Here is a 22607-nt window from a genome sequence, read left to right as displayed (position 1 = left end):
GCAGTTCTGGCAGCATCTGTGGAGAGAAAGCAGAGTTAATATTTTGAGCTCAGCGTCTCTTCTACATAATTGATTGCAGCTGGAAAAAGTAGCATTTATGCTGATGTTGGTGTGGGGGGGGGGGGGGGGGGGTAGGGGGTTTGCTTAAAGAGTGAAGTGAAGCTGGCACAAAAGCTGATAAATAGGTGAAAATGAGTTGGCTGTCATGACAGAGCTTGGGATGTGGGTAAAGGGCATGGAAGGTAGTGTTCAGGCTCCAAATATATTAAATTCCACATTGAGTCCTGAATGCTGCAGGGTCCCCAAGTGGAAACTGAGATGCTCTTCTTCCAGCTTATGCAAGTACAGCTACTGCTGTAATGTTGGAAACGCAGCTGAATTAATATTTTTCAACTAAATTCTAAATTTTTAGGCATGTAGTAGTTTTTGCTTAGCAATATTGAAATGGAACAGTTGCCATATTTGCACCTCAGTCTTCATATTAAGTTCCTTTTAAGTGAAGTATAACACTGCTTCAATGGATTATCAACAGAATAAATAACCTTCTGCCTACACTCGACCTGTTCATTCAGAATTCTCTGCATGACATTAGTCACCTCAATTTCTCAGTCCCCCTTACCTATTCCAACCTATCCTCACAGGAACTGACTGCACTCTGTGCTCAGATCCAACCACGATTTTGTTATTAAGCCTGCTGATAAGGGTGGTCCTGTTATTGTCCGGCATACTGAGCTCCACATCGCAGATGCTGAGTGCCAGCTCTCAGATACTTACTTCCATCTCCCCTTGGACTACGACCCCACGGTGGAATATCGGGCCATTGTGTCAACCATGGTCACCAACCTCTGGCGATCTCCCCTCCACTGACGCCAAGCTGACAGCCCCCCAACCCAACACAGCTCACTTCTAGCTCCTTCCCAAAATTCACAAACAGGACTGCCTGGGCAAACCCATTGTTTCTGCCTGCTCCTGCCCCATAAAACCCATCGCTTCCTACCTTGACTCAATCTTTTCTCCCCTGGTCCAGTTCCTTCCCACTAACATCCGTGATTCCTCTGACACTTTATGCCAGTTCTGGAATTTCCAGTTTGCAGACTCCAGCCGCCTCCTCTTTACCATGAAAGTGCAATCCCTTTACATACCCATCCCCCACCAAGATGTTCTCAGGGATCTCTGCTTCTTCCTGGAGCAAAGGCCTGAACATCCCCATCCACCACCCCCCTCCTCTGCCTGGATGAGCTCATCCTCACCCTGAACAACTTCTCTTTTAACTCCTCACATTTTCTCCAGGTCAGGGGGGTGCCATAGGTCTCACATGGGCCCCAGTTATGTCTGTCTCTTCGTGGGGTACATGGAACATTCCTTGTTCCAGTCCTATTCCGGCCCGCACCCACAAATCGTTCTCCAGTACACCGATGTTATCATCGATGCTGCCTCTCTCTCTCTCTCTCTCTGTCGTCCAGAACTGGAAAAGTTTATTAATTTCGCTTCCAATTTCCACCGCCACCTATTCCATCTCTTGACTCTTCTCTTCCCTTCCTCCACAGCTTTATTTCCATTTCTGGGGATAGACTGGCCACCAATATAAATCCACCAACTCCCACAGTTACTTGGATGATACATTCTCATAGGATACATTCTTCATTCCTGAAGAAGGGCTCATGCCCAAAACGTCAATTCTCCTGTTCCTTGGATGCTGCCTGACCTGCTGTGCTTTTCCAGCAACACATTTTCAGCTCTGATACATTCTCATACCCTGTTTTTTAAAAAGACTCTGTTCCATTCTTCCAGTTCCTCAGTCTCCATTGTTTTTGTTCCAATGATGCCAACTTCAAAAAGGGAACCTCCTAAATGCCCACCTTCTTCCTCAATCAATGATTCCCCAGCACCGTAGTTAAGAGGGCCCTCAGCCGGGTCAGGACCATCGCCTGCACTTTAACCCTCACCCTCCCTTCCCACAACAGCGATAGGGTTGTCCTTGTCCTCACCTACCAGAGAATCATTGGCCATCATTTCCGCCACCTCCAGCGAGATGCACCACCAGACATATATTCCCTTCCCTCCCCTCCTCCTTCTGCAAGCACCATTCTCTCTGGGACATCCCGGTCTACTCGTCCCTCACTCCCAACACCACCACCGCCACACTCTCCCCCCTTCCGTTCCCCCCCCCACCCCACGACACTTTCCGCTGCGACCACAGAAGGTGTAACACCTGCCCGTTTCCTTCCTCTCCCGTCACTATCCAGGGGCCCAGACACACCTTCCAGGTGAAGCAGCCTTTACCTGCACTTCAGACATTCCAGTCTACTGCATTCGCTGCTCACAATGTTGCCTTGCCCACATTGGGCATATGAAGCATAGACTTTGTGACTGCTTTGCAGAACACTTGCAAAAAAAAGACCCTGAGCTTCCATTTGCCTCGCACTTTAACACCCCACCCTGTTGCCTAGCAACATCTCTGGGCGGCACGGTGCCTCAGTGGTTAGCACTGCTGCCTCACAGTGCCAGGGACCCGGGTTCAATTCCTGCTTCGGGCAACTGTCTGTGTGGAGTTTGCACTTTCTCCTCGTGTCTGCATAGGTTTCCTCTGGGTGCTCCGGTTTCCTCCCACAGTCCAAAGATGCGCTGGTTAGGTGAATTGGTCATGCTAAATTGCCCATAGTGTTAGATGTAGGGGAATGGGTCTGGGTGGATTGCTCTTTGGAGGGTCGGTGTGGACTTGTTGGTCCGAAGGGCCTGCTTCCACACTGTAGGGAATCTAATCTAATCTCTGTCTCAGGCTTGCTGCAGTGCTCCAGCGAAGCTTAGCACAAGCTGGAAGAACAGCACCTCATTTTCCACCTGGGCACCCTGCAGCCTTCCAATCATATTAGGCCTTCGCCTGTACGTGTTTTTGTTTTTGCTGCTGTTTACCTATTATTTACTTAACTCTGTGATCTGCCTGTGTTGCTCACAAGACAAAGCTTTTCACTGTGCCTCGGTACACGTGACAATAAATTCAATTCAATTCATGGTTGGATCTGAGCACAGAGTGCGGTCAATTCCAATGAGGATAGGTTGGAGTAGGTATGGGAGACAGAGAAATTGAGATGACTAATGTATGCCAACAGTTCTGAATGAACAGATCAAGTGTAGGTAAAAGGCTGTTTATTCTGTTGATAATCCATCGAAGCAGTGTTATACTTCACTTCAAAAGGAACTTAATATGAAGACTCAGGTGCTGTCTTCAGCTGTTAATTATTACTGAGTTTAATAATTTTAATAAGCTCTCCCATGTCCTTACCTCAACCCCCACATACCAGGCCTTGTTATCCCATTGTCTGCTGTTACACACAACTCATTGTTAGCCACCAACAGTCTCCATGAACAGTTATTCACCCTTCTAGCCAGATCGTTACCACTCCTTCGTTTATCTAACTACTCCTCTCTCTTTGGCTCTATCCCCACCTACTGTTTACTCCTTACCCCCTCCCCCCCTCCCACCCCCAAAACTCTTCTGCATATAAACCAACATTTTCCTAGTTACCAGCTGAAGAACAGAAACTTAACCCAAAACATTAATTCTGATTTCTCACCACAGATGCTACCAGACCTGCCCAGCTTTCCAAGCAATTTCTACTTTTGTACTGATTTACAGCATCCACAGTGCTTTCTGTTTTTAAACACAATAAAGGCCTAGTAGTTCCTTTCCCAGCCTCATTCTTCCTTCAGCCCTACAACTCTCCAAGATGTCTGTTGTTCTCGATTCCAGCTTCTTGCACACCCCCAAACGGCAGTTATGCCTTCAGCACTAAACCCTCAGCTCTGGAATTTCCTTCATCACCCTCTCCACCTCTCTCTCTCTCTCCTGCTTTAAGATGCTCCTTAAAACCTACCACTGATGAAGCTGGTCACCATATTGTCTCCCCAGGTCCCCTACTGTTAATGTACTTTTGATAATGTTCCTGTGAGGTACCTTGGAGATCCTAGCAAGTTAAAGGTGCTGAATAAATTGAAGTTGCTCTTAAGACACAATCTGTAGACCATGGGGTAGAACTTTACGGGGCTTCGAAAGTGAGAAACATGGGCAGACCAGTAACTTAATTAGTTGGAGCTAAACTTTCACTTTCTCGATTTAGACTTAGAGATTATGTCAATAGCACGTTTGTGGCGAGATGGGCTATATGCCATTTGGTGGCAGGCTCCTACTTGTAATAGTTTTGCATGCTATGAAGAATCATCATATTACAATGCTTTTATTAGTACATGTATCTTTATAATTCATCATCTAGGATCAGTGGTTTTCCTTGTAAAACACGGCAGCATAAGTAAAGGGAACAGCAGCTTGCAAGAAAGTTCAGGAACAGGAAGGATAAGTCGAGAGGGAGGACATATCAGATGCACAGAGGACTGAGTTGGAAGTTCCTAGTATTAGGATATTATGAATACAGTCAATCATCAGGAATGAGGCTTGTGGCCCAAGGGGACTGAGAGATAAAAGGGAGGGGTGTGGGGCTGGGGGAGAGAGGAGGAAAGGTACCTGGGAATGCGATAGGGAGATGAGGGGAGGGGGTGAAGGTGATAGGTCAGAGAGGAGACTGGAGCTGGGAAGGAATATGGATAGGTAGGACAGTTCAAGAGGGAAGTGCAGAGTTAGAAGGTTGGATCTGGGATAAGGCTGGGGGAGGGGAAATGAGGAAACTGGTGAAATCCAACTTGATCCCGTGTGGTTGGAGGGTCCCAAGGTGGAAGACGAGGCGTTCTTCCTCCAGGTGTCAGGTAGTTAGGGTTTGGCAGTCGGGCAGGTCCGTGACTTACATGTCATTGGCAGAATGGGAGGGGAAGTTAAAGTGTTTGGTCATAGGGCGGTGGGGTTATTTACTGTGTGTGTCCCAGAGGTGTTCTCTGAAATGTTCCGCAAGTTGGCGTCCTGTATCCCTAATGTAGAGGAAACCAGATATGCCTGCCTCTTCGTCAGGTAGGTGCAACAGTCTACCTTCCGCAGCTACGACACACTATTCCCCACCTTTTCGTTTGCTACATTGATGATTGTATCGGCGCCACCTTGTGCTCCCACGAGGAGGTTGAACAGTTCAGCAACTTCACAAACACCTTCCATGCTGACCTCAAGTTCAAGACTATCTCAGACACCTCCCTCCCCTTCCTGGACCTCTCCATCTCCGGCGACTGGACTGACTCAACATGGACATCTACTACAAACCCACCGATTCTCTCAGCTACCTGGACTACACCTCCTCCCATCCTGCCTCCTGTAAAAACGCTATCCTGTATTCGCAAGTCCTCTGCCTCTGCTGCATCTTCTCCCAGGAGGTCCAATTCCATTGAACATCCCAGGTGGCCTCCTTCTTCAAAGACGGCAGTTCCCCTCCCACATGATTGATGATGCCCTCCAGTGCATCTCCTCCACTTCCTGCATCACTGCCTGTGAACCCCACCCCTCCAATCGCAACAAGGACAGAACCTCTCTGGTCCTCACCTTCCACCGCAACAATCTCCGGATACAATGCATCATCCTCTGACATTTTCGCCACCTACAAACGGACTCCACCACCAGGGATATATTTCCCTACCTACTCCTATCTGTGTTCGGGAGAGATTATTCCCTCCACGACTCCCTTGTTACGTCCTTAGAGTCCCACCAAGACATCCTCCACTCCTGGCACCTTCCCCTGTCACTGTAAGAAGTGCAAAACTTGCGTCCACACCTCTTCCCTCACCTCCAACCAAGGCTTCAAAAGATCCTTCCACATCCGACAGAGATTTACATGTACTTCCGCGCACATCATCTACTATGCCCGTTGCTCCCAATGCGGTCGCCTCTATATTGGGGAGAGAGAATGCCAACTTGTGGTATGTTTCAGAGGACACACGGATTAAACAACCCCATCACCCTGTGGCCAAACACTTTAACTCCTCCTCCCACGCCGCCAAGAACACGCAAGTCCTGGGCCTCCTCCACTGCCAAACCCTAACCACCCGATGCCTGGAGGAACAAACGCCTCATTTTCCACCTTGGGACCCTCCAACCATAGAGGATCAATTTGGATTTCACCAGTTTCCTCATTTCCCCTCCCCCCCACCTTATACGAGATCCAACCTTCCAACTTGGCACCGCCCTCTTGAACTGTTCTGCTTGTCCATCTTCCTTCCCCCCCAATCCGCTCTACCCTCCTCTCCAACCTATCACCTTCACTGCCACTTTCATCTACCTATCACATTCCCAGCTACCTCCCCCCTAGCCTCATCTCCCCCCCCTCCCATTTATTTCTCAGCTTCCTTGGGCCACAAGCCTCATTCCTGACGAAGGGCTTATGCTCGAAACATCGATTCTTCTGCTCCTCGGATGCAGCCTTACTGGCTGTGCTTTTCTAGCACATCACTCTTTGACTCAGATCTTCAGCATCTACAATCCTCGCTTTCTCCTTATACAGCCAGTCAATCAAGATAAGAAAATGAGGGGCTTAAATGGTAGGGGCAATACTGTCCAGGTGTGGGTGTACCTCAGGCTCAGGTTTTCTAATGAAGTCCTTAAAGTGCTTTGAGTTCACCTACAATATCTCAAATATTCATGGGGAGTGTAATCTTGGATAATCTCCTTTACAGTATAGTAGAAAATAGGGCCAACTGAGTTTGCAAGTTCAGCCAAATCTGGACACTAATGTGAACACTCAATAAAAAGTAAACACAAAAACATGTCGGGCTGAATCTTCCAATAAGTTGGCCAAGTGACAATTTCATTAAGTTTCATGCAGGCTTCTTTCCATGAAACCTAGCAAGTTTTTCTCATGATATTTTACCAAACAAGCTTCATAAACTATCTATCCCACACTATAGTGCTAGCTCGATTCTATCACCTGCCATAGTGGGAAGAACTCACTACTGCCCAGATATCCCAGAATAGACCAGCATCCCTGGTGCTCACGCCATCTTTAAAAAGGCCATCGTGTATGTGGACAAAACTGTCAGCCCAAGCTGCACAGTAAAGATTATTTGCTGCAGATGTGGGTCTCCTTGCATTGCCAGCAGCCACTAGGAAGATCTGGTGGACAATGTGGTACAGGAGACAGACATTCGCTTCCCCCGGAGGAGGCCATGCATCAGACTCTGCCAGCTTGATCAGAAGTTACCATCTGGGTCATTGAGGTCTTTGCCCTTGACTTAGTGTGTGGGTACCTCTAGTTTGAAGGTTGTCTCCCTTGACTTGACTGAGAACTGCTGAATGCCCATGACAAGTTTCCTGGCTTGGTAAGCTGTGGCAAGGCAGGGATGCTGTGAGCCTGGTAACTTTGGCTGGGTGGGAGCAAAGTGCAAAGAGTCATGAAGAGGCAGGTCTTGGATGCCGAGAGCATCAAAATAGGTGCTACGTGTACCAAAATAGGTATCAAAATATGCACCAAGTGATTGAGTGGGTCCAAGGACAAGCAAAAACAGCCCTGAGCTTGCAGTCTGGTCCAGTGAGCTGTATGTCTGCCCAAATAGGCAAAACATACTTGGAGCAGCATTTCAATGCTAGTCACCTTTGCATCCTAACGTGTGGCTTTAAAGTGCTACGAATGTCCTGTAAGTCGATTGAAGATGCAGCATAAGGCTTCTGGAAGAATGGCAGACACCAGTGTGGGTTCATGCAGTTGGTGCCTATCAAGAAAGCCCCGAGTCATTGGTGCCGGATATCCAAAATGGATCCAGAGGAACAAGTGGTGAACTACAATCACCAGGTACCCACCCTAACTTCCTTCTCAAGATTGACCTCGCATTGGGTGTTAGGATAGGAAGCTGCATATTAATGAGGTGAGATTGATTACAAGCAAAACGCTCGTTAACATCAAGAATCTCATCTCAATACCTGAAATTCTGTTGGAAAAATACAGCTCATTGCTCTAGACTTTGAGAAAAGCCCCACTAGACTTCTGACGCAATTCTCCCAGAGAAGGTACAATCGGAAGTAACAATATTTCCGTCGAATAAATGGAACTATGGAGCTAGGAGGGAGGAGCTGGCCAAAGTTCAATGGTGCAATAGCTTAGCAGGGATGACAGTGGAGGAACAATGGCAGATATTTCTGTGTATAATGCACAAGATGCAGGATCAGTTCATTCCAAAAAGGAAGAAAAATCCTAGGAGGAGGCATGGGATGCCGTGGCTGACGGGGAAGTTAAGAAGCATATAAAGTTAAAAGAGAAAAAGTATAACATAGCAAAGATAAGTGGGAAAACGGAGGACTGGGAAGCTTTTAAAGAACTACAGAGGATTACTAAGAAGGAAATGCGCAGAGAAAAAATGAGGTACGAAGGTAAACTGGCCAAAAATATAAAAGAGGACAGTAAAAGCTGAAAGGCAGAAAAATGGTTTGGGCCCTTGAAGACAGAAACAGGGGAATATATTACGGGGAACAAAGAAATAGCAGAGATTTGAATTGGTACTTCAGATCTGTGTTCACTGGGGAAGACACAAGCAATCTCCCTGAGGTAACAGTGGCTGAAGGACCTGAACTTAAGGGAATTTATATTCGCTAGGAATTGGTGTTAGAGAGACTGTTAGGTCTGAAGGTTGATAAGTCCCCGGGGCCTGATGGTCTACATCCCAGGGTATTGAAGGAGGTGGCTCGAGAAATCATGGATGCGTTGGTGATTATTTTCCAGAGTTCGATAGATTCGGGATCAGCTCCTGCAGATTGGAGGGTGGCTAATGTTGTCCCACATTTTAAGAAAGGTGGGAGAGAGAAAGCAGGAAATTATAGACCAGTTAGTCTGACTTCAGTGGTGGGAAAGATGCTGGAGTCTATTATAAAGAATGAAGTTACAACACAACTGGATAGTAGTAACAGGATAGGTCAGAGTCAGCATGGATTTATGAAGGGGAAATCATGCTTGACTAATCTTCTGGAATTTTTTGAGGATGTAACTCTGAAGATGAACGAGGGAGATCCAGTAGATGTAGTGTACCAGGACTTTCAGAAAGCTTTTGATAAAGTCCCACATAGGAGGTTAGTGAGCAAAATTAGGGCGCATGGTATTGGGGGCAAAGTTCTAATTTGGATTGAAAGTTGGTTGGCTGACAGGAAACAAAGAGTAGTGATAAACGGCTCCATTTCGGAATGGCAGGCAGTGATCAGTGGGGTACCGCAGGGATCAGTGCTGGGACCACAGCTTTTTACAATATATATTAATGATATAGAAGATGGTATTACTAATAACATTAGCAAATTTGCTGATGATACTAAGCTGGGTGGAAGGATGAAATGTGAGGAGGATGTTAGGAGATTACAGGGTGACCTGGACAGGTTAGGTGAGTGGTCAGATGCATGGCAGTTGCAGTTTAATGTGGATAAATGTATGGTTATCCACTTTGGTGGCAAGAACAGGAAGCAGATTACTACCTAAATGGAATCAATTTAGGTAAAGGGGCAGTACAAAGAGATCTGGGTGTTCTTGTACACCAGTTAATGAAGGTAAGCATGCAGGTACAGCAGGTAGTGAAGAAGGCTAATAGCATGCTGGCCTTCATAACAAGAGGGATTGAGTATAGAAGCAAATAGGTTCTTCTGCACCTGTACAGGGCCCTGGGTGAGACCACACCTGGAGTATTGTGTGCAGTTCTGGTCTCCAAATTTGAGGAAAAACATTCTGGCTATTGAGGGAGTGCAACGTAGGTTCACAAGGTCAATTCCTGGAATGGCAGGACTACCTTACACTGAAAGACTGGAGCGACTGGGCTTGTATACCCTTGAGTTTAGAAGACTGAGAAGGGATCTGATTGAGACATATAAGATTATTAAAGGATTGGACACTCTGGAAGCAGGAAACATGTTTCGCTGATGGGTGAGTGCCGAACCAGAGGACACAGCTTAACAATACGGGGTAGACCATTTAGGACAGAGATGAGGAGAAACTTCTTCACCCAGAGAGTGGTGGGTGTGTGGAATGCTCTGCCCCAGAGGGCAGTGGAGGCCCAGTCTCTGGATTCATTTAAGAAAGAGTTGGATAGAGATCTCAAGGATAGTGGAATTAAGGGTTATGGAGATAAGGCAGGAACAGGATACTGATTAAGGATGACCAGCCAGGATCATATTGAATGGTGGTACAGGCTTGAAGGGCAGAATGGCCTACTCCTGCACCTATTGTCTATTGTCTATTTCTCACCACACCCCAGAGCCCTATTGGTTCTGCCCACGGTTTATTCCACATTAAAAAATGCACCTGACTCCCTGGCAACAATCATCTCAACAAATAACAATGATGTGCACATGAATAATGCAAAGAAAAGAATGCAAAATATTTACAAGTGGAATTTGAATATAAACATCTGAGGCTTGGATGTTTTTCAAGCGACAGTCCAACTTCAGGCTCCCATGCCAGCCACTGCTGAGCTCATTTCAGCAGCAGCAGAATAAGGCTTTTAATTAGATCTTAATAATGACAAGGGCAGGAAAACTACCCACCAGCACTTCCACTTTGGACATCTAGTGGATGTGTAAATGTGGTGAGGGCCACACAGTATTTTTCAACCTCATTAAATAGACTTATCTACCACCAAAATGGCAAAGGAGGAAGGAATTAAATTCTCTCCAATTTTTCAGGCTGAATTGTACCTAACATAACAGAGCAATGAAAGGGAAAATGGAAACACAAAGAAAGGGAAGCATACACAAACAATTTGTCAAATAAAAATGGAATGACCTGTAATTTGCTCAGGTAACAAACAAGAATTGGTATTAACATGGGATGAGTGTACCTCCATTGTTCAGTTCCACTGACAACTCTATTCATCATGTTTCCTTTACAGCATTCCTTTCTGTTCTTATTGATTTCATAATTTATAACGTAAAACTTATTTCTTGGAGATTATTTGATGTGTGGCATAAACTCTCATCAACTTACACAAAAATTGCACCTCAATACTAAACTTACAGAACAACATACTTCCAACAGTAAGTTAACATTTCCAGTTTGTATATCATTAGTCTTCTCTGAATGACTGAGCCAGCAGGATGAAGTATATACCATGGAGACTGCAAAAAAATAAACTAAGAAAGATTTGCAAGTATCTGAGAATACTTTATTCATCAGCATCTGTGATTAATTCCAATATATGTCCCAGAAGTCAAGCAATATAAAAACTAGTTCCTCCATACAATTGGAATTTATATTTAAATGGCGACTCTGTTTAATCACCACAGCACTTTACAGCTAATGAATTGTTTTAAAACTGTAACCACTGATGTGGCAGCCAATTTGTACAGGGAACAGCTACACAAGTAGCAGTGAGATAAATCATTAGGCAACTTCTCGTTGGAGGAGCTGATGAAGAACAAATATTGGATGGGCACTGGGAAAAATGCCAGACCAAAAATGCCACAGAATTATTTAGACCTACCTGTAAACTTTGGGCAAAATGTAATGAGATCGTGGGGTGACCTGACCTCAACTACCAAAACTGGTGGCACGACTGCCAATCCGATCTCCAGAAGGCTTTGAAATAATAAAGTTCTTTGTCAGCAGTATAGACCCTGCCAACAGGACATGCAGCTCCAACAGCGACGTTTAATTACTGCACATTCCTCATGACAGCGCTGTGGCTGTCGCCATTTTAACTCTCTTGGCTACTCACCAACAAAAAGCAAACAATGGTGGGAATAAGAGACACTGGACAAGATCAACGGTTGTTGTGGACAGAAGAAAGTGGGGTCAGCTGCAAGGACAAGGATCGGCTCTCAGTGTGCGCTAACTTCCTGAGACCTCAATGGAAGCATCCCTCAATCAACCAGTGAGTGGCTGCAGCCTCCCCATAGGGTTGCAAGCAAATCTGACTGGCCTTCCTGAATGGCATGTACCCCCTCTAAAATAGGAGGTGAGCATTAATTGCCAATGGAGCAGTTCAGTTGGCCTCTTCTCAGGAAGGTTGCCCACAAGCTCTGCCAGTTGGATATAATTGGAGGAATGCAAGAAAAATGAGTGGAATTTTCCTGCATGCTCCACCCATTTAAATAGTCCTCCTGCCTCCAAAGCGTACATTAAATTCCACACACTTATCTTTGTTTAACAATCCATCTGAAGGACAGAAAATCCAAGTGTGCAAAGTGAACCCATAACCTTCTGACTGAGAACTGAGATTGCTAAGACTGGGTCAAGTTAATCACATTTACAGCACATTTCATTTAATAAACAGAGCCAGTATTTTACAGTTTTGAAGAAGGTTCACTGGACCCAAAACGTTAACTCTGATTTCTCTCCACAGATTCTGCCAGACCTGCTGAGCTTTTCTACCAATTTCTGGTTTTGTTTCTGTTTTTCAGCATCCACAGTTCTTTCAGTTTTTATTTAGAGTTTTAGAGTTTGACTAACCTGTTAAAGGCTGCAGGAGTACTTTAGTAACTGGATCTCCACTGTAAAAACCTCTTGCTAGCACAACCATCTCTGTCTGAGATGGTTTAGGGTTTTGACAACCTTTATAATATCAGAACAGAAGAAATATATAAGCTTCCTCTGGATAAATTCACATCAGATACTTTTTGATTTACACATTCAATTTAGTTATCCTTATGAATTAATACAATGATTAAATGCCTAACTCCAAACCAAACAGCAAGGCCCCAATTATTTACATTCTGAAAACTGGCTGTGCTAATTTTGGAAATCTGTTTACAGATTTTACTATTAATTCTATTGTCTGACAAGCAACCTCTCTCTTCCTTCAAGTCTGGCTTGTCTCTCCATCACTTTCTCTACTAAATTGGTCACTGGGATGAGGAAATTATCCTATGAAAAGGATATTGAGTAAATTGGGTCACTATTCTCCGGAGTTTAGAAGAGTTAGAGTTGATCTCATTGAAATATACGAGATTCTGAAAGGGACTTGATATGGCAGACACTGAGATGTTGTTTCTGTTGGCTAGAGAATTGAAAATATGGGGAAAGTTTTATGATAAGGGAAGAGTCATTTAGGACTGAGATTAGGAGAAATTACTTCACTCAAACAGTTGTGAATTTATGGAATTCTCTACCAGATAAGGTTGTAGATGCTCATTATTGAATAAATTTTATGTGGCGATAGAGTTTTTATCTCTATGTGAATCAAGGAATATGGACAGTAGGCTGGAAGGTGGAGTTGAAGCCTATATTAGCATGATGGTATACGATGATGGACCAGGCTCAATAGGTCATTTGGTTAACTCCTGCTCCTATTTCTCACGGTCTTGCGTATAGGAGAATAATGCAGGAAGGTGGAACTGAGGTAGAAGATCAGCAACAATTTTATTGAATGATGGAGCAGGCCTGAAGAGCCAAATGGTCTAATTTTGTGGTTATTATATTAGCACAATCATTCTGTCTGCTTATGTTATTTAAATTCCAATGTTTTTACTCAGCACATTGCTCTATTCCTTCAATCTGGCTCAATGCATTCAAACAAAGCAGGCAAAACCATTCTAAAAATGAAAGACTTAAACTAAGTTTGTTTAATATATTTCAGCCACATGACACTGTAACCTTTTGCTACAAATTCTGTGTCGGATGATCCTGCTCCATAGCCACCTGATGAAGGTACAGCACTCTGAAAGCTACAGTTTCCAAATAAACCTGTTGGACTACAACCTGGTGTTGTGAGATTTTTAACTTTGTCCACTCCAGTCTGTGGGAAGCTACAGAAGTAATTGCTGGGCCTCTTGCTGAGATATTTGTATCATCGACAGTCACAGGTGAGGTGCCAGGAGACTGGAGGTTTGCTAGCATGGTGCCACTGTTTAAGAAGGGTGGTAAGGACAAGCCAGGGAACTATAGACCAGTGAGCCTGACGTCGGTGGTGGCCAAGTTGTTGGAGGGAATCCTGAGGGACAGGATGTACATGTATTTGGAAAGGCAAGGGCTGATTAGGGATAGTCAACATGGCTTTGTGCATGGGAAATCATGTCTCACAAACTGGATTGAGTTTTTTGAAGAAGTAACAAAGAGGATTGATGACGCAGAGCAGTAGATGTGATCTATATGGACTTCAGTAAAGCATTCGACAAGGTTCCCCATGGGAGACTGGTTAGCGAGATTAGATCACACAGAATACAGGGAGAACTCGCCATTTAGATACAGAACTGGCTCAAAGGTAGAAGAAAGAGGGTGGTGGTGGAGGGTTGTTTTTCAGACTGGAGAAAGGTGACCAGTGGAGTGCCACAAGGATCGGTGCTGGGCCCTCTACTTTTTGTCATTTACATAAATGATTTGGATGTGAGCATAAGAGGTACAGTTAGTAAGTTTGCAGATGACACCAAAATTTGTGGTGTCGTGGACAATGAACAGGGATACCTCAGATTACAACAGGATCTTGACCAGATGGGCCAATGGGCTGAGAAGTGGCAGATGGAGTTTAATTCAGATAAATGCGAGGTGCTGCATTTTGGGAAAGCAAATCTTAGCAGGAATAACACTTAATAGTAAGGTCCTAGGGAGTGTTGCTGAACAAAGAGACCTTGGAATGCAAGGTCATAGCTCCTTGAAAGTAGAGTCGCAGGTAGATAGGATAGTGAAGGAGGTGTTTGGTATGCTTTCCTTTATTGGTTAGAGTATTGTGTACAGGAGTTGGGAGGTCATGTTGTGGCTGTACACGACATTGGTTAGGCCACTATTGGAATATTGCATGCAATTCTGGTCTCCTTCCTATCGGAAAGATGTTGTGAAACTTGAAAGGGTTCAGAAAAGATTTATAAGGAAATTGCCAGGGTTGAAGGATTTGAGCTATAGGGAGAGGCTGAACAGGCTGAGGCTGTTTTCTCTGGAGTGTTGGAGGCTGAGGGGTGACCTTATAGAGGTTTACAAAATTATGAGGGGTATGGATAGGGTAAATTTTCCCTGGGGTCGGGGAGTCCAGAACTAGAGGGCACAGGTTTAGGGTGAGAGGAGAAAGATATAAAAGAGACCGAAGGGGCAACTTTTTCACGCAGAGGGTGGCACGTGTGTGGAATGGGCTGCCAGAGGAAGTGGTGGAGGCTGGTACAATTGCAACATTTAAGAGGTATATGGATGGGTATATGAATAGGAAGGGTTTGGAGGAATATGGGCCGGGTGCTGGCAGGTAGGACTAGATTGGGTTGGGATATCTGGTAGGCGAGGACAGGTTGGACCAAAGGGTCTGTTTCCATGCTGTACATCTCTATGACTCTATGAATCCAACACCGGCTCCTCCAAATCATAAAGCAAAGATTGCACTTTTGTCTCCCTAAATTTGTGTCCAAAGAAAGACCAGTGAGAAATTGTCCTATAGTTAATGCTAATCTTTAAAATCTATGACAATGCATCTTTCTCCCATGTCTTTATAGCCCTGTCTATTTATTATGTTCAGTATTTATCAGCAGCTAATTCATTCTGGAGTAGCTGTAATTATCTACTTTACCTTGGGTTTCTTCAGTGCACATCATGTGCGTCATTCCTTCGTTTGTATTTTTACCAATTGCACGCTTAATTAGCATCCTATTCACAGCAACATGACCTCTGACCTGTGACAACATTTAGCATTAGGTTTAATGTTGAGGCAATAATCTCTCGCGACGCGTGCCTTCTTCAGACCCAGTTTCATTTTGAACTTTCCAAATGTCTCACCGTTGCCCCCAGATGGGTTAAAACCATGATAATAAAAACTAAAAGTAAAATTATTACAGTCCTTATCGACATACGATTGGTCCCTCAAAAGGAAGGACGACTGGTGGTGGTTTAACCCGAGGGTAACCAAGACTTAGGTGAGTGGGAGGTTGAGGAGAGTCCTACATGTAACCTCAGCCAGTGCAGGAATTGAACCCATGCTGTTTTTTTCCCACTTTGCATCTCAAACCAGCCATCCAGCCAACCGAGCTAACCAGTCCCCTTTAACAAAAGCCACAGTGGCCTCTGAAGATATTCATGAAATTTATTGGAAACTAATTAACTTACTTGAATACTACTACCCTCAAATTTTTGAAGTTTTAGGTTATGAATAATTAGTAGACTATGAACCCTAATGGACAAACAGTAGTCCCTGACATGCTAACTTTAAATATGTTGAGTCATCTGTTAATTGCCACTAAAAATCAACTGGAACACGTATGACAAAGAAATATAATCATTTCTCTCTCCCTTTAGCTTCAGACCATAAGACCATAAGACATAGGAGTGGAAGTAAGGCCATTCGGCCCATCGAGTCCACTCCGCCATTCAATCATGGCTGATGCGCATTTCAGCTCCACTTGCCAGTGTTCTCCCCGTAGCCCTTAATTCCTCTAGACAACAAGAACCTATCAATCTCGGCCTTGAAGACATTTAGCGTCCCGGCTTCCACTGCACTCCGTGGCAATGAATTCCACAGGCCCACCACTCTCTGGCTGAAGAAATGTCTCCGCATTTCCGTTCTGAAATGACCCCCTCTAATTCTAAGGCTGTGTCCACGGGTCCTAGTCTCCTCGCCTAACAGAAACAATTTTCTAGCATCCACCTTTTCAAAGCCATGTATTATTTTGTACGTCTCTATTAGATCTCCCCTTAATCTTCTAAACTCCAACGAATACAATCCCAGTATCCTCAGCCGTTCCTCATATGCTAGACCTGTCATTCCAGGGATCATCCGTGTGAATCTCCGCTGGACACGTTCCAGTGCCAGTATGTCCTTCCTGAGGTGTGGGGACCAAAACTGGACACAGTACTCCAAATGGGGCCTAACCAGAGCTTTATAAAGTCTTAGTAGTACATCTCTGCTTTTATATTCCAACCCTCTTGAGATCAGAGACAACATTGCATTCGCTTTCTTAATCACAGACTCAACCTGCATGTTTACCTTTAGAGAATCCTCGACTAGCACTCCCAGATCCCTTTGTGCTTTGGCTTTATTAAGTTTCTCACCATTTAGAAAGTAGTCCATTCCTATATTCTTTTTGCCAAAGTGCAAGACCTCGCACTTGCTCACGTTAAATTCCATCAGCCATTTCCTGGACCACTCTCCCAACCTGTCTAGATCCTTCTGTAGCCTCCCCACTTCCTCAGTACTACCTGCCTGTCTACCTAACTTTGTATCATCGGCAAACTTCGCTAGAATGCCCCCGGTTCCCTCATCCAAATCATTAATATATAATGCGAACAGCTGTGGCCCCAGCACCGAACCCTGCGGGACACCGCTCGTCACCGGCTGCCATTCTGAAAAAGAACCTTTTATCCCAACTCTCTGCCTTCTGTTAGATAGCCAATCCTCAATCCATCCCAGCAGCTCACCTCGAACACCATGGGCCCTCACCTTGCTCAGCAGTCTCCCGTGTGGCACCTTATCAAAGGCCTTTTGAAAGTCCAGATAGACCACATCCACTGGGTTCCCCTGGTCTAACCTACTTGTTACCTCTTCAAAAAATTCCAACAGGTTTGTCAGGCATGACCTCCCTTTACTAAATCCATGTTGACTTGTTCTAATCAGACTCTGCTCTTCCAAGAATTTAGAAACCTCATCCTTAATGATGGATTCTAGAATTTTACCAACAACCGAGGTTAAGCTGATTGGCCTATAATTTTCCATCTTTTGCCTTGATCCTTTCTTGAACAAGGGGGTTACTACAGCCATCTTCCAATCATCCGGGACCTTTCCTGACTCCAGTGACTCTTGAAAGATCTCAACCAATGCCTCTGCTATTTCCTCAGCAACCTCTCTCAGAACTCTAGGGTGTATCCCATCGGGGCCAGGAGATTTATCAATTTTAAGACTTTTTAACTTTTCTAGCACTATCTCTTTCGTAATGGCAACCATACTCAACTCAGCCCCGTGACACCCTTTAATTTTTGGGATATTACTCATGTCTTCCACTGTGAAAACTGACGCAAAGTACTTGTTAAGTTCTCCTGCTATTTCCTTATCTCCCATCACTAGGCTCCCTGCATCAGTTTGAAGTGGCCCAATGTCTACTTTTGCCTGTCGTTTGTTTCTTATGTACTGAAAGAAACTTTTACTATTATTTCTAATATTACTGGCTAGCCTACCTTCATATTTGATCCTCTCATTTCTTATTACACTCTTTGTTATCCTCTGTTTGCTTTTGTATCCTTCCCAATCTTCTGATTTCCCACTGTTCTTAGCCACTTTATAGGATCTCTCTTTTTCTTTAATACATTTCCTGACTTCCTTTGTCAGCCAAGGTTGTCTAATCCCTCCCCGGTTAATCTTTCTTTTCTTGGGAATGAACCTCTGTACAGTGTCCTCAATTATACCTACAAACTCCTGCCATTTTTGCTCTAGTGTCTTCCCGGTTAGCCTCTGCTTCCAGTCTATTTTAGTCAGTTCCTCTCTCATGCCCTCATAATTACCTTTATTCAACTGTAACACCATTACATCAGATTTCGCCTTCTCCCTTTCAAACTCCAGACTGAACTCTACCATATTATGGTCGCTACTTCCTAAGGGTTCCCTTACTTTAAGATCTTTTATAGAGTCTGGTTCATTGCAAAGCACTAGGTCCAGAATAGCCTGCTCTCTTGTGGGCTCCATGACAAGCTGTTCCAAAAAGCCATCCTGTAAGCATTCCATGAATTCCCTTTCTTTAGATCCACTAGCAACATTATTTACCCAGTCCACCTGCATATTGAAGTCACCCATGATCAATGTAACCTTGCCTTTCTGACATGCCTTCTCTATTTCCCGGTACATGTTGCGTCCCTGGTCCTGACCACTGTTAGGAGGTCTGTACACAACTCCAATTATGGTTTTTTTGCCTTTGTGGTTCCTCAATTCCACCCACACAGACTCCACATCATCCGACGCTATGTCATTCAATACCATAGATTTAATTTTGTTCTTAACTAACAAGGCAACCCCACCCCCTCTGCCCACCTCTCTGTCTTTTCGATAAGTCGAAAAACCATGGAGGTTTAACTGCCAGTCCTGACCCCCCTGTAACCAAGTCTCTGTGATGCCTACTACATCATAATCATTCACTATTATCTGTGCCATTAATTCATCGGCTTTGTTATGAATGCTACGAGCATTCAGGTAAAGTGCCTTAATGCTAACTTCCTTATTAGAGATGTTGTAAGTCATATGTCCTAAGTTATCCTTGCTTTTTTCTGCATTCTCAGTCTGCCTCAATTTTAAATCCGCCTGGAAACATGCTATCCTGCTGCTTATCTTTCCATTTACCTCCATACTCCCTGTCGCTTTCACTTTCCCTTCCCCCCAACTCAGAAGTTTAAAGTCCTACTGACCACCCTATTTATCCTCTTCGCCAGAACATTGGTACCTGATCGGTTCAGGTGGAGACCGTCCCAACGGTACAGATCCCCCCTGTTCCAAAACTGATGCCAGTGCCCCATGAAGTGGAATCCCTCTTTCCCACACCAATCCCTTAGCCACGTGTTTACTTGCCTAATTTTCTTGTCCCTATGCCAATTGGCACGTGGCTCGGGCAGTAATCCGGAGATTATGACCCTTGAGGACCTGTGCTTCAATTTCCTGCCTAGTGCTTCGTAATGCCCAAACAGGTCCTCCACCCTAGTCTTGCCTATGTTGTTGGTACCAACGTGGACCACAACAACTGGATCCTCCCCCTCCCGCTCCAATATCCTTTCAAGCCGGTCAGAGATGTCTCGCACCCTGGCACCGGGCAGGCAACACACCATGCGAGACTCCCGATCCGGCTTGCAAAGGATACTATCTGTCCCCCTAATTATAGGGTGTGTAACAAAGGATTAGAAATACAAGCAGGTTTATGATTTGAGGGTCCAAAGATGTGCAGATCAGGTGGACTGGCCAGGCTAAATTGCCCATAGTGTTAGGTGCATTAGTCAGAGGGAAATGGGTCTGGGTAGGTTACTCTTCGGAGGGTCAGTGTGGACTTGTTGGGCCGAAGGGCCTGTTTCCGCACTGTAGAGAATTTAATCTAATCTAAATAAGAGGGAACAACCTCATTTTTATAACAATGTATTTCATGAAACAATGAGGATCGGATCAAGGCCATGCCGTTACTCTGACTTTGATAGCTGTAACTCAAATGCTACACTGCTGCCTAGTGGCAGGGAGTGAGTACCTCAACCATTCAGAAAAACATAGCTGTCATTTTGATTGCATCAACATGACATGGGAACCAGAGAAAATTATCTCCCATTATCATTTTCTATCTTATTCAGTGTTCCTATTCAGAATGGTGGTCCAGACACCAGCAGCTCACCAGTATTGCACTTATGTCTCTGCTAAAGAAAGAATGTTGTTAAACTTGAAAAGGGTCAGAAAAGATTGACAGAGATGTTGCCAGAAATGGAGGGTTCGAGCTGTAGGGAAAGGCCGAATAAGCTGGGGCTTTCCCCCCACCCCCCCGGTGTGCAGAGGCTGAGGAGCGACTTATAGAGGTTTATAAAATCATGAGGGGCATGCATTGGGTGAAGAGCCAAGATATTTTTCCTCAGGAGAAGGGAGCCCAAAACTAGAGGACTTAGATTTAAGATGAGAGGGGAAAGATTTAAAAGGAACTGAGGGTAGCGTTTTCACAGGGAAGAAGTGAAGGCTGCAGATGCTGGAGATCACAGTCAAGAGTGTGGTGCTGGAAAAGCACAGCAGGTCAGGTAACATCCGAGGAGCAGGAGAATCAACGTTTTGGGTCGGAGCCCTTCGTCAGAAGTGAGGTTGGGAGCCGTGGGAGTGGAGAGATAAATGGGGGGGGGGGGGCCAGCTGGGAAGAAGGTAGCTGAGAGTGCAATAGGTGGATGGAAGTGGGGGTGAAGGGGGTAGGTCAGAGAGGAGAGTGGTGCGGATAGGTGGGAAAGAAGATTGACAGGTGGGACAGGTCATGGGGACAGTGCTGAGCTGGAAGATTAGAACTGGGGTAAGTTGGGGGGAGGGGAAATGAGGAAACTGGTGAAGTCCACATTGATGCCATGGGGTTGAAGGGTCCCGAGGCAGAAGATGAGGCTTTTTTCCTCCAGGCGTCGGGTGGTGAGGGAGTGTCAATGGAAGAAGGCCCAGAACCTGCATGTCCTTGGCATACTGGAAGGGGGAGTTGAACTGTTCAGCCACGGGGCAGTGGGGTTGATTGGTGCGGGTGTCCAGGAGATGTCCTCTGAAGCGAGAAGGCGTCCAGTATCCCCAATGTAGAGGAGACCGCATTGGGAGCAATGGATACAATAAATTACATGTGTGGAAGTGCAGGTGAAACTTTGATGGATGTGGAAGGCTCCTTTCGGGCCATGGACGGAGTTGTGGGCACAGGTTTTGCAATTCCTGTGGTGACAGGGGAAGGTGCCAGGAGGGAAGGGTGGGCTGTTAGGGGGCGTGGACCTGACCAGGTAATTGCGGAGGGAATAGTCTTTGCAGAAAGTGGATAGGGGTGGGGAAGGAAATATATCCCTGGTGGTGGGGTCCATTTGTAGGTGGCGGAAATGTCAGTGGATGATGCAATTTATGGGGAGGTTGGTGGAGTGGAAAGTGAGGACCGGGGGTTTCTGTTCTTGTTGCAGTTGGATGGGTGGGGTTCGAGGGCGGAGGTGCGGGATGTGGATGAGATGCGTTGGAGGACATCTTCAACCATGTGGGAGGGGAAATTACGGTCTTTAAGGAAGGCGGCCATCTCGTGTGTTCTGTGGTGGAACCCGTCCTCCTGGGAGCAGATGCGGCAGAGGAATTGGGAATACGGGACAGCATTTTTGCAGGAGGTAGGGTGGGAGGATGTGTAATCCAGGTAGCTGTGGGAGTCAGTGGGTTTGTAAAACATGTCAATGTTGAGTCGGTCATCATTGATGGAGATGGAGAGGTCCAGGAGGGGAGGGAGGCATCCGAGATGGTCCAGGTAAACTTAAGGTTAGGTGGAATGTGTTGGTGAAGTTGTTGAACTGTTCAACCTCCTCATAGCCTTTTGATGCAGACTGTGGAGCGTGTGTGGAACGGGCTGCCAAAAGAGGTGGTAGATGCAGGTACAATTATGTCATTTAAAAGGCATCTGATGGGTACATGAATAGGAAGGGCTGAGAGAGATGTGGGCCAAATGCTGGCAAATGGGACTAGGTTAATTTAGGATAGCTGTTGGCATGGACAAGTTGGACTGAAGGGTCTGATCCATCCTGTACAACTCTACATTTCTATTTCATATACAAGACTGGACCATTTGGGTATGAGTGGATACCATGAGGGAATGGGAAGTAGCTATCCATGTACTCATCCAAATATTCAGCACCTGTAATTTCCAGGCAGAGCCATGGATAGTGAATTCTTGCAAGGAATAGAAATCAAATAGCAGCACACTTCACTTCTGTGCCTTAACTTAGAAATGGGATGATGTGGTGACTGGGTAAACAGAGCACAAGATACAGCCATTTCAGACATTCAAAATTAAAATAGAAAATCATTCAAGTTTAACTAAAGGATAAGAGTCAAATTTTATAGTCAAAGTGGGCTAGAAATTTGTTTTGGGCAGTCTGACAGTAGCTCTCTATTTACCTGGCATGCTCAACATTCCATTCTATCAAACTCAATAATGAAAATATTGAAGTGAATACTGGATATGGATATGCTGCAGAATTGACACCATTTTATAAGGTGACCGCCTCAAAGAAGTTTTTACCCCAATGACTTCAGAGCATTGTAGGGTTTGATTGGTACTGCAAAGGAATGTTGCACAAAATGAATATGCACGCAAA

The 22607-nt window shown here is 45.1% G+C and overlaps 1 protein-coding gene across 2 annotated transcripts in view; it reads right to left on the bottom strand.

The window, feature by feature from the left end:
• Positions 1 to 22607, bottom strand: part of rpusd1 (RNA pseudouridine synthase domain containing 1) — a 46041-nt gene that overhangs the window by 18502 nt on the left and 4932 nt on the right. For both annotated transcript variants that reach the window (XM_072559374.1, XM_072559373.1), the window contains exons 4-5: positions 15376 to 15478; positions 12342 to 12443 (exon numbers count right to left, since the gene is read on the bottom strand). In XM_072559374.1, the coding sequence (XP_072415475.1) occupies positions 12342 to 12443; positions 15376 to 15478 (205 nt within the window). The remainder of the gene's footprint in view (positions 1 to 12341; positions 12444 to 15375; positions 15479 to 22607) is intronic.

The sequence above is a fragment of the Chiloscyllium punctatum genome, chromosome 40 (genome assembly GCF_047496795.1).
Source record: "Chiloscyllium punctatum isolate Juve2018m chromosome 40, sChiPun1.3, whole genome shotgun sequence".
NCBI lineage: Eukaryota > Metazoa > Chordata > Chondrichthyes > Orectolobiformes > Hemiscylliidae > Chiloscyllium > Chiloscyllium punctatum.
This window is presented reverse-complemented; position numbering and strand designations above follow the sequence as displayed.